This window comes from Nerophis ophidion, linkage group LG22 (assembly GCF_033978795.1).
Source record: "Nerophis ophidion isolate RoL-2023_Sa linkage group LG22, RoL_Noph_v1.0, whole genome shotgun sequence".
NCBI lineage: Eukaryota > Metazoa > Chordata > Actinopteri > Syngnathiformes > Syngnathidae > Nerophis > Nerophis ophidion.
The window spans coordinates 3,039,248-3,056,322 of NC_084632.1; the positions used below are offsets into that span (position 1 = coordinate 3,039,248).

Genomic DNA, 17,075 nt, shown 5'->3' on the forward strand with positions numbered 1-17,075 from the left:
TTATCCGAGAGCCAGATGCAGTCATCAAAAGAACCACATCTGGCTCTAGAGCCATAGGTTCCCTACCCCTGTTCTACGCTAAAAAAAACTCACTTCCTGTTACTTTGAAGTCCAAATACTGTGCGTTGTCTTCGGCGACAGTAATTCAAGTTCATTTGAAGAGTTTGCCTTGTTCATCAACTAATAACACAGATGCAGAAGTGAAGAAGATAATGATAATATTTACCTCTGATTACAAGTCGTCATTTGGAACTGAATTACCTTGATGACCGACTGGAGGACCACTTCTTCTGATTGGACAATTGGGGCACACAAGAGACGGGTGCAGGTGGAGAAGGTCAAGCACGCACACACACACACACACACACACACACACACACACACACACACACACACACACAGTAGGTCAGTCGCTGAGTCACATCCAAGAAGGTCCACAGAGGCTGCAGACTGATATCATGGCTGTGCGGACATCAGCAGCATTCTTCTACCTGACCTTCCTCCTGGTGAGTTCTCGCTCCATGAAGGATTTCTTGTGATCCACAAAATGTTGCAGCTGTCCAATACACCATATTTGCTCCCACGTCTACCACAAAATAGTGCACGCCGGTTAGTGATATTCTATTTGTACTGGATCCTTTTGTTGTGGTGTCACAAACACCTGCGGACGTCTTCTCTGTATCGCAATGCTACGTCCGATACCAGCACCATCCGTCTGTGAGGAGAAATAAGTAGCCGTTGTTTCCGACACTTGAAGTACTCTGTGATTCAAAGCAGACGATATCAGCCTTTGCCGATTGGCTGGTCGATCCAAATATCGAGAGAGTGGATATCAAGGGTAATTCCAATTCCTGTAGCACTTGTGCGTGAATGCCGCATACGCAAGCTGGCGTGGATGTGGAATGTTTGAATGTCCAGGGTGAGTGGAGAGTGTGGATGTTGGAACGCTTCCAATCGGTTGGGAAATGTGGGATACGACCAGGTTTGTTTTCAATAGGTAAAAAATCCTGGTAATTCTGAGTAATACGGGAATTTTCCGAACTGGGAAACATGTTGATGTGAATGTGCGGGATGAGTGGAGTGTGTGGATGGTGGAAAGGTTTGAATCAGGTAAGAAATGTGGGAGTTGTAGAACTTTGAAAATGTCCATTTATTTGAATGGGAGTTTCCTGGAAATTTGGGAAAAGCTGGAATTTCAAAAAAAAGAAATATAAAATCACAACTGTCCGAGATTATATGAATGGGTTGGGGTTGGAATGACGTAGTAACGCTTGTTTTTTCGGAATTCCTGGAATTTTGGGAAAATCAGGACTTTGCACAAAAAAAGCTAGATAGCTTTTATATCCCAACTAGGTGGAATGTTTTGATGGTGGAATGGTTGGAAAAATGTTGAAGGAGAACCTGAAAGAAAAAAGGGTGGAAATAGAGCTTTGAAAGACTAGGAATTCCTGGAATTTTTTTGAATTTCGAAAATGGTAGTTTGAATGTCCAGGGTGAGTGGATGTTGGAACGCTTCCAATCGGTTGGGAAATGTGGGATACGACCAGGTTTGTTTTCAATAGGTAAAAACATCCTGGTAATTCTGAGTAATACGGGAATTTTCCAAACTGGGAAACACGTTGATTTGTACGTGCAGGATGAGTGGAGTGTGTGGATGGTGGAAAGGTTTCAATCGGGTAAGAAATGTGGGAGTTGTAGAACTTTGAAAATGTCCATTTATTTGAATGGGAGCTTCCTGGAAATTTGGGAAAAGCTGAAAGTTAAAAAAAAGAAAATATAACATCGCAACTGTCTGAGATTATATGAATGGGTTGGGGTTGGAATGACGTAGTAACGATTGTTTTTTCGGAATTCCTGGGATTTTGGGAAAATCAAGACTTAGCACAAAAAAAACTAGATAGCTTTTATATCTCAACTAAGTGGAATGTTTTGATGGTGGAATGGTTGGAAAAATGTAGAAGGAGAACCTGAAAGAAAAAAGGGTGGGAATAGAGCTTTGAAAAACTAGGAATTCCTGTAATTTCTTTGAATTTCGAAAATGGTAGTTTGAATGTCCAGGGTGAGTGGAGTGTGTGAATTTTTCTAATCACTTGAGAAATGTGGGATAAGAAGAAGTTTTTATATTGCCCGTTCATTTTCAATAGGTAAAAATTCCTGGTAATTATGAGTAATACGGGAATTTTCCGAACTGGGAAACACATTGATTTGTACGTGCAGGATGAGTGGAGTGTGTGGATGGTGGAAAGGTTTGAATCGGGTAAGAAATGTGGGAGTTGTAGAACTTTGAAAATGTCCATTTATTTGAATGGGAGTTTCCTGGAAATTTGGGAAAAGCGGGAAGTTAAAAAAAAGAAAATATAACATCGCAACTGTCCGAGATGATATGAATCGGTTGGGGTTGGAATGACGTAGTAACACTTGTTTTTTCGGAATTCCTGGAATTTTGGGAAAATCAGGACTTTGCACAAAAAAAGCTACATAGCTTTTATATCCCAACTAGGTGGAATGTTTTGATGGTGGAATGGTTGGAAAAATGTAGAAGGAGAACCTGAAAGAAAAAAGGGTGGAAATAGAGCTTTGAAAAACTCGGAATTTCCGGAATTTCTTTGAATTTGGAAAATGGTAGTTTGAATGTCCAGGGTGAGTGGAGTGTGTGGATGTTGGAATGCTTCCAATCGGTTGGGAAATGTGGGATATGACCAGGTTTGTTTTCAATAGGTAAAAAAATCCTGGTAATTCTGAGTAATACGGGAATTTTCCAAACTGGGAAACATGTTGATGTGTATGTGCGGGATGAGTGGAGTGTGTGGATGGTGGAAAGGTTTGAATCGGGTAAGAAATGTGGGAGTTGTAGTACTTTGAAAATGTCCATTTATTTGAATGGGAGTTTCCTGGAAATTTGGGAAAAGCTGGAAGTTAAAAAAAATTACATATAAAATCACAACTGTCTGAGATGATATGAATGGGTTGGGGTTGGAATTTTTTTAACCGGCTGAGAAATGACGTAGTAACGCTCGTTTTTTCGGAATTCCTGGAATTTTGGGAAAATCAGGACTTTGCACAAAAAAGCTAGATAGCTTTTATATCCCAACTAGGTGGAATGTTTTGTTGGTGGAATGGTTGGAAAAATGTAGAAGGAGAACCTGAAAGAAAAAAGGGTGGAAATAGAGCTTTGAAAGACTAGGAATTCCTGGAATTTTTTTGAATTTCGAAAATGGTAGTTTGAATGTCCAGGGTGAGTGGAGTGTGTGGATGTTGGAACGCTTCCAATCGGTTGGGAAATGTGGGATATGACCAGGTTTGTTTTCAATAAGTAAAAAATCCTGGTAATTATGAGTAATACGGGAATTTTCCAAACTGGGAAACATGTTGATGTGAATGTGCGGGATGAGTGGAGTGTGTGGATGGTGGAAAGGTTTGAATCGGGTAAGAAATGTGGGAGTTGTAGAACTTTGAAAATGTCCATTTATTTGAATGGGAGTTTCCTGGAAATTTGGGAAAAGCTGGAAGTTAAAAAAAAAGAAATATAAAATCACAACTGTCCGAGATGATATGAATGAGTTGGGGTTGGAATTTTTTTAATCGGCTGAGAAATGACGTAGTAACGCTTGTTTTTTCGGAATTCCTGGAATTTTGGGAAAATCAGGACTTAGCACAAAAAAAGCTAGATAGCTTTTATATCCCAACTAGGTGGAATGTTTTGATGGTGGAATGGTTGGAAAAATGTAGAAGGAGAACCTGAAAGAAAAAAGGGTGGAAATAGAGCTTTGAAAAACTCGGAATTTCCGTAATTTCTTTGAATTTGGAAAATGGTAGTTTGAATGTCCAGGGTGAGTGGAGTGTGTGGATGTTGGAACGCTTCCAATCGGTTGGGAAATGTGGGATATGACCAGGTTTGTTTTCAATAGGTAAAAAATCCTGGTAATTATGAATAATACAGGAATTTTCCAAACTGGGAAACATGTTGATGTGAATGTGCGGGATGAGTGGAGTGTGTGGATGGTGGAAAGGTTTGAATCGGGTAAGAAATGTGGGAGTTGTAGTACTTTGAAAATGTCCATTTATTTGAATGGGAGTTTCCTGGAAATTTGGGGAAAGCCACAAGTTAAAAAAAAAGAAAATATAACATCTCAACTGTCCGAGATGATATGAATGGGTTGGGGTTGGAATGACGTAGTAACGCTTGTTTTTTCGGAATTCCTGGAATTTTGGGAAAATCAGGACTTTGCACAAAAAAGCTAGATAGCTTTTATATCCCAACTAGGTGGAATGTTTTGATGGTGGAATGGTTGGAAAAATGTAGAAGGAGAACCTGAAAGAAAAAAGGGTGAAAATAGAGCTTTGAAAAACTAGGAATTCCTGGAATTTCTTTGAATTTCGAAAATGGTAGTTTGAATGTCCAGGGTGAGTGGAGTGTGTGGATGTTGGAATGTTTCTAATCACTTGAGAAATGTGGGATAAGAAGAAGTTTGTATATTGCCCGTTCATTTTCAATAGGTCAAAACTCCTGGTAATTATGAGTAATACGGGAATTTCCCAAACTGGGAAACATGTTGATGTGTATGTGCAGGATGAGTGGAGTGTGTGGATGGTGGAAAGGTTTGAATCAGGTAAGAAATGTGGGAGTTGTAGAACTTTGAAAATGTCCATTTATTTGAATGGGAGTTTCCTGGAAATTTGGGAAAAGCTGGAAGTTAAAAAAAAAAGAAATATAAAATCACAACTGTCCGAAATTATATGAATGGGTTGGGGTTGGAATTTTTTTAATCGGCTGAGAAATGACGTAGTAACGCTTGTTTTTTCTGAATTCCTGGAATTTTGGGAAAATCAGGACTTTGTACAAAAAAAGCTAGATAGCTTTTATAACTGGGAAATGTGGGATACGACCAGGTTTGTTTTCAATAGGTAAAAAATCCTGGTAATTCTGAGTAATACGGGAATTTTCCGAACTGGGAAACATGTTGATGTGAATGTGCGGGATGAGTGGAGTGTGTGGATGGTGGAAAGGTTTGAATCGGGTAAGAAATGTGGGAGTTGTAGAACTTTGAAAATGTCCATTCATTGGAATGGGAGTTTCCTGGAAATTTGGGAAAAGCTGGAATTTCAAAAAAAAGAAATATAAAATCACAACTGTCCGAGATGATATGAATGAGTTGGGGTTGGAATTTGTTTAATCGGCTGAGAACTGACATAGTAATGCTTTGAAATTGAGAACTGGTATTTCGGAATTCCTGGAATTTTGGTAAAATCAGGACTTTGCACTGAAAAAAATAGATAGCTTTTGTAACACAACTAGGTGGAATGTTTTGATGATGGAACGGGTTGAAAAATGTAGAAGGAAAAGCTGAAAGAAAACGGGATGGAAATAGAGCTTTGGAAAACTAGGAATTCCTGGATTTCTTTTTAAATTTAGAAACCAGTAGTTTGAATGTCCAGGGTGAGTGGAGAGTGTGGATGTTGGAACTTTTCGAATCGGTTGAAAAATGTGGGATATGGAGAGGATTGTATATTGTCCTTTCCTTTTCAATGTGGGGAAATTCCTGGTAATTCTAGGTCGTCAGGGAATTTTGTGGAACCGGGAAACATGCTGGCTTGAATTTCCAAAGTGATTGGAGTGTGTGGATGTTGGAACGTCTCAAATCAGATGAGAAATGGGGGAAATGCAGAAGTTATTATATTGTTTGTTCATTGTCAATAGGGAGAAATTCTGGGTAAGACCTGGAATTTTGGGCAAAGGAAAATATGTTTTGTCTTGGAGATCTCGAAAGAGTAGTGTGTGGATGGTTGAAAGATCGGAATCAGGTAAAAAAAAAAATGGGGCAATATTTTGAAAATGTTTTGAATACTTCCATTCCTTTTAATGGAACTTTCCTGGAAATTTAGTAATTTAGGGAAATCCAGGAATTTTGAAAATATTGATACTAGCATCATTTTCCTTGATGATATGAATGGGTTGGTGTTGGAATTTTTCGAATTGGTTGAAAAATGTTGCCGTAGTAACAGTTTTAATTGAGTAACGGTATTTCCGAATTTCTGAAATTTGGGGAAAACTGGGAGTTTGAAAAAAAACAAAACACACCAAAAAAACTAAACATTTTTTGTCCCGACTAAGAGAAATTTTCTGAAGGTGGAATGGTCAAAAATGGCTGAAAAATGTGGACTACGAAAACTTTCCAGGAAGATGTGAACGCAGGAATTTGGAAAACCTGTGGAAGTGAACAAAAGTTGTAATTACTGTAGTGACTAAATGACATAGGGACTGAAACAGACATAACAATGTGTAAATAATGTCAATAACTAGATGAACCATCAGTGGCTGTGATGTGAACACTAGTAAGGTTGTAAATACTGTATAGAGTAGACTAACCCGTGTGGTTCCTGTGGATGTGAACACAAGTTGTAATTACTGTAGTGACTAAATAACATAGTGACTGAAACAGACATAATAATGTGTAAATAATGTCATTATCTAGATGAACCATCCGTGACTCTGAAGTGAACACTAGTAAGGTTGTAAATACTGTATAGACAAGACTAACCCATGTGGTTCCTGTGGATGTGAACACAATTACTGTTGTGACTAAATAACATAATGACTAAAACAGACAGAGTAATGTGTAAATACAGTAATGTCAATAACTACATGAACCATCTGTGGCTGTGACTTGAACACTAGTAAGGTTGTAGATATCGTATAGAGTAGGCTAACCCACGTGGTTCCTGTAGATGTGAACACAATTACTGTAGTGACTAAATAACATAATGACTAAATGTGTAAAAAATGTCAATAAGTAGATGAACTATCTGTGGCTGTGAAGTGAATACTATAAGGTTGTAAATACTGTATAGAGTAGACTAACCCATGTGGTTCCTGTGGATGTGAACACAATTACTGTTGTGACTAAATAACATTGTGACTGATACAGACATAATAATGTGTACGTAATGTCAATAACTAGATGAACCATCTGTGGCTGTGAAGTAAACACTAGTAAGGTTGTAAATACTGTATAGAGTAGGCTAACCCATGTGGTTCCTGTGGATGTGAACACAATTACTGTAGTGACTAAATAACAGTGACTAAAACAGTGATATTAAATTCATTTGGATGAATGGGGTGTGTATTTATGTCAACTCTCTTGATAATTCTTCAATTGTTTTAAAGACTAAAACATATTTTTTGCAAATGTGTGCTTGTTCAATTGCTGATCACAGGGTGAAGACTGCTGGCATGACTTGGACAACACCGAGTACGACTGCTGGCCAAGCCACAACCCCAACGACTACAACATGATCAGCTGTGGCGGTATGATGTGCTCTTGTGCACTCAGTGAAGTGGATTGTGAAGTGAATTATATTTATATAGCGCTTTTTCTCTAGTGACTCAAAGCGCTTTACATAGTGAAACCCAATATCTAAGTTACATTTAAACCAGTGTGGGTGGCACTGGGAGCAGGTGGGTAAAGTGTCTTGCCCAAGGACACAATGGCAGTGACTAGGTTGGCAGAGGCGGGAATCGAACCTGCAACCCAACTGAGCTAAACCGCTCCAGCTGATCCTTTAGGTGTCACCAGGCAAAGACTTGTCTAGTTAGCTCACAGCTCAACAACTTCATTTGATAGCTTTTTTCATTTTTAATTCCTTCTTCTTCAGGGCTAGCCAAAATTTTTACACCTAAGAATTTTAGAGGGACTTTAAAAAAAATGAATTATTGCCCTTTTCTTGCATATTTGTTGCAAATGTATATTTTGTGTTTGTGCCTTGAAAAAGAGAGTTTTGACAAAAAGGCATAAAGAATAATAGAAAAAAGGAAACTTTATATTAGATAGACCTGAAGTGAAACTGCAGATTTAGGGGTTGAAGGAACAAAAATAATAATATACGACTCATTCCCAAAGCATCTGTTTATTGTATTGATTTTCAACATGGAAAAATATCAAAATGTTTGGAAAACACGTGCGTGATAAAGGATAATTGTCGTGTTTTGTAGAAGTTGTTTTATTGGACTTATTCTACAATATCCAAACATTTTTAACCAATCAAACAACTTTTTTCACTGTGTGCTTGTCATCCTCTCAGAGTTCACAGCACGATGTGTTTGTCATGTCATGTTTCTTTTACTTTTTATTCATAGCTGTATGTAGAAGTGTCTGGTTGTATCTGCTGCTTTAATGTCCTATGTGTTCTTTGATGTTCTATGGCTATGAGGTTGTTTTTTTTTTTCCCCTTGGCCTCAGTCTGCACCCCCTCTCCAGGGCCCAGGCTAAGACCGATTTTTTATCTTATTTTAATCTTCTATTTTTTCTCCCATCCCCCCTTGTTTACCTGTATCTCATCTTTTTTTTTGTAAGGGGCGCTGGAAGCTGGCAGACCCGTCAGCGATCCTGTTCTGTCTCCCTGTAATGTTTGTCTGATCTTGAATGGGATTGTGCTGAAAATTTTAATTTTCCTGAAGGAACTCTCCTGACGGAATTAATAAAGTACTATCTAATCTAATCTAATCTAATCTAATGTCTATGTCATGCCTTGTTGGTACTTTAAAGGGGAACCTCGTCACGTCCGTTGTGTCCTGAGCAAGACACTTCACCCTTGTTCCTGATGGGTGCTGGTTGGCGCCTTGCATGGCAGCTCCCTCCATCAGTGTGTGAATGTGTGTGTGAATGTGGAAGTAGTGTCAAAGCGCTTTGAGTACCTTGAAGGTAGAAAAGCGCTATACAAGTACAACCCATTTATTTATTATTTATAACATTATCACAATTTCAGAAGGGTTAAAAATAATAAAAAATCAGTTGCCAGTGGCTTGTTTTATTTTTCGAAGTTTTTTTCAAAATTTTATACCTCCCAGAATATCCCTAAAAAAAACATTAAAGTTCTTGATTTTCGCTATTTGCGATGCCACTGTCCATTTCCCTGTGACGTCATACAGTGCTGCCAATACAAACAACATGGCGGTTACCACGGCAAGATATAGCGACATTAGCTCGGATTCAGACTCTGATTTCAGCGATTTAAGCGATTCAACATATTACGTATGTATTGAAAAAGATGGTCGGAGTATGGAGGCAGATAGGGAAAACGAAATTGAAGAAGAAATTGAAGCTATTGACGCTATTCGGCCATAGCATGGGTGTACCTAATGAAGTGGCCAATAGCATGGCTGCCTTATTAGCATCGCCGGTAAAATGTGCGGACCAAACGATCAGGACTTTCGCATCTTGTGACACTGGAGCAACTTAAATCCGTCGATTGGTAAGTGTTTGTTTCAAATTAAATGTGAGTATCTAGTTTTAAATGTACATATACAGCTAGCATAAATAGCATGTTAGCATCGATTAGCGTAGCATGTTAGCATCGATTAGCGTAGCATGTTAGCATCGATTAGCTGCCAGTCATGCTGCAACCAAATATGTCTGATTAGCACATAAATCAACAACATCAACAAAACTCACCTTTGTGATTTCGTTGACTTAATCGTTGCAAATGCATCTGCAGGTTATCCATACATCTCTGTGCCATGTCTGTCTTAGCATCGCCAGTCAAATGTGCAGACACTCAATGGGGGTCTGGCGGCAGATTTCTTGCCAGTGGTGCAACTTGAATCCCTCCCTGTTAGTGTTGTTACACCCTCCGACAACACACCCACGAGGCATGATGTCTCCAAGGTTCCAAAAAATAGTCGAAAAAACGGAAAATAACAGAACTGAGACCCGGTGTTTATGATGCGAAAATGAAAATGGCGGGTGTATTCCTCGGTGACATCACGTTCTGACGTCATCGCTGCAAGAACGATAAACAGAAAGGCATTTAATTCGCCAAAATTCAGAGTTCGGAAATCGGTTAAAAAAATACATGGTCTTTTTTCTGCAACATCAAGGTATATATTGACGCTTGCATAGGTTTGGTGATAATGTTCCCCTTTAAACCTTCTTCATGTAAATTACGCTTATTGTATAGTAGTTTGCATAACCGCTAATATATATATATATATATATATATATATATTAGGGATGCACCGAAATGAAAATTTGTGGCCGAAGCCGAATAAAATTTAAACGCTTGGCCGAATACCGAATAATGAATGCAGTTTTTCACAATTTTTTTAATATTGCATAAATAGCCTATAATAAATATTTAGACATGTTTTTCAAATAAAGTATTTTTTTTATTGAATATTGACATTTTTTTAATATTCCAGTAGCCTTTGCTTTTCAAAAAAAGCACAAAGTTTTTTATTTATATTAGGCCTTCAAACAAAACATGCATTCCAAAAAAATGAAGTCCATTAAAGTGGATAAACCCACAACAAATGAATTATTGTCCTTTTGGCAAAAGTCTGCTTAGCCACAGTAGATATGCTAATAATGTAAACAGAAGGCTCAAGTAAATCTCAATAAGTGTGTGCTTGTAACCTCATACACTTATACAGGTAGCCTACACAACAGGCTAATAATGTAAACAGAGGCCCCACTAAATCTCAATAAGTGTGTGCTTGTAACCTCATACACTTATACAGGTACACAACATTGTAACCTCATACACTTATACAGGTACACAACATATCCCAACGTCTCTGCACGTTGGTTGATTGCGTCACCGCGTCCAAAAATTGCGTCACACGCCACTATACGGCCTTGTTTTTAACTCATTCCACCGAAGGCCGGATGTGGCTTTTTTTGCCATATTCGGCCAAATATATTCGGCTATATATATATATATATATATATATATATATATATATATATATATATATATATATATGTAGGTGTGGGAAAAAATCACAAGACTACTTCATCTCTACAGAAGTGTTTCATGAGGGGTTCCCTCAATCATCAGGAGATTTTAATGGAAGCATTCACATACAATGGTTTATATAGAGCACAGAGTGGGTGGGTACAGGCAGGTGTAGGGTGTGGTGATTGGCTCATGTGTTACCTAGGAGGTGTTTCCGCCTGTGGCGGCATGTTGAAATGATTTCACTGCGCTTGTTGAGGGATGATAGCTCTGGGTGATATATAATAAACAGTTTCTCTTTCAAGCATAAGTTGCATCTTTTATTACCACTGTTGTAAGGTGTGCTGGATGCAAGAATTTGCCATGTTATTGAATATTCAACATTATTGTCTTTGAGGTTCCAAATGTGTTTGCTGAGTTCGGTAGAATTCTGCAAAGTCTGGTTTCTAAAGGAGGCCTTGTGATTATTCCATCTGGTTTTGAACGCTCCTTCGGTTAATCCTACGTACGTGTCGGATGTGTTAATGTCCTTGCGTGTTACCTTTGCTTGGTAAACGACTGATGTCTGTAAGCACCCCCCGTTGAGAGGGCAATCAGGTTTCTTGCGACAGTTACATTCATTATTGGTTTCAGAGTCGTTTAGTCTGGGGGTGGGCAGTCCTTTTGCAATTGCTTTGTTGTGGTTTGAAATGATTTGTTGCATGTTATTCATACAGCTGTAGCTCAATTTAATGTTGTTCTTGTTGAATATTTTTCTTAGGGTGGTGCCTTTGGGGAAGTGTTTGTCGATCAGAGTGAGGAACTTGCGGCCGATGTTGGTTGAGACGTCTTTGCTGAATGGCGGATTGTACCAGATGATGTTGTTTCGTTTTCTGCTCTTTTTTGGTTGGTTTCCTGGGGTGGGTTCATAGGTGAGGGTGAAGTTGTATCCGCTTTCATCAAGTGCTTTCTGGTACGGGGGGGTTGCTTGGTCGAATTCAGTTTTGCTGGATGACAGCATCGATAGTCTTTTATTGATTCCGGTAGGTATTCTTTTCGTGGTGGTGGGTGGGTGGTTGCTGTCGTGGTGCACGTATTGGAGTGTTGTGTTGGGTTTCGTGAATGGTTGGTAGCTGTTATTTCTCAGGTTGAAAGTGACGTCGAGGAAGTTGACGGTTTGCTTGTTGGCTTCAATCGTGATCCGTAGGCCGTTTTCTTTGAAGATTTGGCATATGCACTTCTTGGTGTTCTCGCTGCTCCTTGGCGAGGCGCGGCACACTGCCAGTCCATCATCACGGTAAATACCAAGGTTCAGGTTGAGGCTAGCAAGCTGGGAGAGGAGGAAACTCATAGAAAAGACGGAACACTTCCTAAGAAGGATGCGGCGGAAAGCACACTTTTTCCTCCACCCTGAAACAAAAGGAACGCAAAAGGAAACTTACGGATTCAAATCTACCAAGAACCCACCCACAGTCAAGGAATTAAAGGACTTTGAGAACGACATGCTCAAAATGATACAATCAGTCAAATTTAAGCCAGCCCGCAACCCATTCCTCACCAAGCTGAAAAATGACACGGAGCGCATCAAGAAAGTAAGCAACCTCATCATAGCCGCCGATAAAACCACAAACTTCTACAGAATGGACATACCAGAACATAACTCTTTACTGGACAAAAGCATCACCAAATCATACAAAAAAGCGCAACCCAACACTTTACAGAACATCCACCTGGAAAACAAGCGGATCGCAACCGAACTGGACATTGAGGACAGGGTGGACGCCACAGCCAACAAAGAAGCCTTCATCACACTGAAGGACCACAAACCCAACTTCGCAAATAACCCAACATGCCGACTAATAAACCCAACTAAATCCGAAATAGGAAAAATCAGCAAAATAATCCTGGACAGAATCAACGCAAAAATCAAGGACAAAACACCACTCAACCAATGGAGAAATACAGCAGCAGTAATCAAATGGTTCAACAACATCCAAGACAAACAACAACACAACTTTATCTCCTTCGACATCGAAGAATTTTACCCTTCCATCACGCAAGACCTACTGACCCAAGCACTAAACTTCGCCTCGGACTACGACTCAATCACAGGCAACGAAAGAAACATCATCATCCACGCAAAGAACTCCATACTCATCCACAACAGTACACCATGGCAAAAAAAGAACAATTCAACATTTGACGTTACTATGGGGAGTTTTGACGGAGCAGAAACGTGCGAACTCGTTGGGAGTTTCCTCCTCTCCCAGCTTGCTAGCCTCAACCTGAACCTTGGTATTTACCGTGATGATGGACTGGCAGTGTGCCGCGCCTCGCCAAGGAGCAGCGAGAACACCAAGAAGTGCATATGCCAAATCTTCAAAGAAAACGGCCTACGGATCACGATTGAAGCCAACAAGCAAACCGTCAACTTCCTCGACGTCACTTTCAACCTGAGAAATAACAGCTACCAACCATTCACGAAACCCAACACAACACTCCAATACGTGCACCACGACAGCAACCACCCACCCACCACCACGAAAAGAATACCTACCGGAATCAATAAAAGACTATCGATGCTGTCATCCAGCAAAACTGAATTCGACCAAGCAACCCCCCCGTACCAGAAAGCACTTGATGAAAGCGGATACAACTTCACCCTCACCTATGAACCCACCCCAGGAAACCAACCAAAAAAGAGCAGAAAACGAAACAACATCATCTGGTACAATCCGCCATTCAGCAAAGACGTCTCAACCAACATCGGCCGCAAGTTCCTCACTCTGATCGACAAACACTTCCCCAAAGGCAACACCCTAAGAAAAATATTCAACAAGAACAACATTAAATTGAGCTACAGCTGTATGAATAACATGCAACAAATCATTTCAAACCACAACAAAGCAATTGCAAAAGGACTGCCCACCCCCAGACTAAACGACTCTGAAACCAATAATGAATGTAACTGTCGCAAGAAACCTGATTGCCCTCTCAACGGGGGGTGCTTACAGACATCAGTCGTTTACCAAGCAAAGGTAACACGCAAGGACATTAACACATCCGACACGTACGTAGGATTAACCGAAGGAGCGTTCAAAACAAGATGGAATAATCACAACGCCTCCTTTAGAAACCAGACTTTGCAGAATTCTACCGAACTCAGCAAACACATTTGGAACCTCAAAGACAATAATGTTGAATATTCAATAACATGGCAAATTCTTGCATCCAGCACACCTTACAACAGTGGTAATAAAAGATGCAACCTATGCTTAAAAGAGAAACTGTTTATTATATATCATCCAGATCTATCATCCCTCAACAAGTGCAGTGAAATCATTTCAACATGCCGCCACAGACGGAAACACCTCCTAGGTAACACATGAGCCAATCACCACACCCTACACCTGCCTGTACCCACCCACTCTGTGCCCTATATAAACCATTGCATGTGAATGCTTCCATTAAAATCTCCTGATGATTGAGGGAACCCCTCATGAAACAGATCTGTAGAGATGAAGTAGTCTTGTGATTTTTTTTTCCCACACCTACATATTGCGCTCTACCACGGTATCGAGCACTATTCTCCGGATAATCCAATCAAGACATATATATATATATATATATATATATATATATACAAACCCTGTGTCCATATGAGTTGGGAAATTGTGTTAGATGTAAATATAAACAGAATACAATGATTTGCAAATCCTTTTCAAGCCATATTCAGTTGAATATGCTACAAAGACAACATATTTGATGTTCAAATTCATGAACTTTATTTTATTTTTTGCAAATAATAATTAACTTAGAATTTCATGGCTGCAACACGTGCCAAAGTAGTTGGGAAAGGGCATGTTCACCACTTTGTTACATCACCTTTTCTTTTAAAAACAGTCAATAAACGTTTTGGGAACTGAGGAAACTAATTGTTGAAGCTTTGAAAGTGGAATTCTTTCTCATTCTTGTTTTATGTAGAGCTTCAGTTCTTCAACAGTCCGGGGTCTCCGCTGTCATATTTTACGCTTTATAATGCACCACACATTTTTGATGGGAGGCAGGTCTGGACTGCAGGCGGGCCAGGAAAGTACCCGCACTCTTTTTACTTTGAAACCACGCTGTTGTAACACATGGCTTGGCATTGTCTTGCTTAAATAAGTAGGGGCGTCCATGATAACGTTGCTTAATGGCAACATATGTTGCTCCAAAACCTGTATGAACCATTCAGCATTAATGGTGCCTTCACAGACGTGTAAGTTACCCATGCCTTGGGCACTAATACACCCCCATACCATCACACATGCTGGCTTTCGAACTTTGCGCCTATAACAATCCGGATGGTTATATTCCTCTTCGTTCAGGAGGACACCATGTCCACAGTTTCCAAATATAATTTGAAACGTGGACTCGTCAGACCACGGAACACTTTTCCACTTTGCATCAGTCCATCTTAAGTGAGCTCGGGCCCAGCCAAGCCAGCGGCGTTCCTGGGTGTTGTTGATAAATGGGTTTTGCTTTGCATAGCAGAGTTTTAACTTGCACTTACAGATGTAGCAACCAACTGTAGTTACTGACAGTGGTTTTATGAAGTGTTCCTGAGCCAATGTGAAGATATCCTTTACACACTGATGTTGGTTTTTGATACACTACCACCTGAGGGATCAAAAGTCCATAATATCATCGCTTACGTGCAGTGATTTCTCCAGATTCTCTGAACATTTTGATGATTTTACGGACGGTAGATGGTAAAATCCCTAAATTCCTTGCAATAGCTCGTTAAGAAATGTTGTTCTAAAACTGTTCGACAATTCGCTTACAAAGTGGTGACCCTCACCCCATCCTTGTTTGTGAATTACTTAGCATTTCATGGAAGCATCTTTTATACCCAATCATGGCACCCACCTGTTCCCAATTAGCCTGCACACCTGTGGGATGTTCCATATAAGTGTTTGATGAGCATTCCTCAACTTTGTCAGTATTTATTGCCACCTTTCCCAACTTCTTTGTCTTGTGTTGCTGGCATCAAATTCTAAAGTTAACGATTATTTGCAAAAAAAAAATGTTTATCAGTTTGAACGTCAAATATGTTGTCTTTGTAGCATATTCAACTGAATATTTGTTGAAAATTATTTGCAAATCATTGTATTCCGTTTATACGTACATCTAACACAATTTCCCAACTCATATGGAAACGGGGTTTGTATATATATATATATATATATATATATATATATATATATATATATATGTAGTCGAAGTTTCTTTGGTTTATCCATTATACAGTGGAATATACGTTAGGTCAGGGAAAAACAAAAGAGACTATATCATCCCTTCAAGCCTGTTTCACGGGTTTCCCTGCTCATTAGGGGATTTTATTGATTTATTATGAATAAAATCCCCTGACAAGCAGGGAATCCTGCAAAAAAACACATGGGGCTATATCATCCCTTCAAGCCTGTTTTGCAGGTTTCCCTCCTCGTCAGGGGATGAATTCAAAAAATCCCCTGACGAGCAGGGAAACCTGTGAAACAGTTTTGAAGGGTTGATACAACCGCTTGTGTTTTTTCCTGACCTAATGTATATTCCGCTCTACCCCGGTATTGAGCACTGTATTGAGCACGCCCAGTCTGCTTTTCCCTCCTGCATCTGAGTGTCACAGTTCGTCATCTGACTGCTCGCCCGGACACGCTCACACTGAGCGCAGCACGTCCACGCAGCGACAAGCCTGCACTCAATTGCCAATCTGCACACCTGGTATTGATGATGGCGAGCTGGATAAGGACCAGTGGACCCAAGGATCGGGGCGGAAAGTTAGTTTTCATGGTGTACCTACGCTCCGTCGCCTGTAAAGTGAGCTGTGATCTCACTTTTCCCCAGATCTCCGCCTTACTCTGACTGCCTCCTTTGTTCCTCGACTCCTCGCTCGCCCATGGATTCTGACGCCTCTATCTCGCCCCTGATTTCCTGCCTTCCCCCTGGACTTACTCGTATCTCGTTCAAAAATTTGGTAACACAAACTTCAGTTAAATTCTACACATAGTCTTACACCATACACACTCTTGAGTTTTGTCACACTTCATTGCCTTAGATTATTTGTTAGTATTGTTTATTATTCTTATTATATATATATATATTGACTATATATATATAATAAATTATTGAACATTACAGCTTTCTGGTGTCTGTTTGCCGTCACCTCCCCTTCTCCAAACCTTAACACTGTATAACGGATAAACCACAGAAACCTTGACTATATATATATATATATATATATATATATATATATATAATTCTATTTTTATTTATGTTTTATTGGCGGTATATTGAAAAAGTATAACACAATATTGGATTGGATCATA

At 39.6% G+C, this 17,075-nt stretch overlaps 1 protein-coding gene across 1 annotated transcript in view; it reads left to right on the forward strand.

Annotated features, from left to right (window-relative positions):
- LOC133540954 (atrial natriuretic peptide receptor 2-like) overlaps window positions 1-17,075 on the forward strand; it is a 69,848-nt gene that overhangs the window by 4,735 nt on the left and 48,038 nt on the right. The window contains exons 2-3 of the mRNA XM_061884040.1: window positions 240-337; window positions 7,216-7,306. Coding sequence (XP_061740024.1) covers window positions 266-337; window positions 7,216-7,306 — 163 coding nt within the window. The 5' untranslated portion in view covers window positions 240-265. The remainder of the gene's footprint in view (window positions 1-239; window positions 338-7,215; window positions 7,307-17,075) is intronic.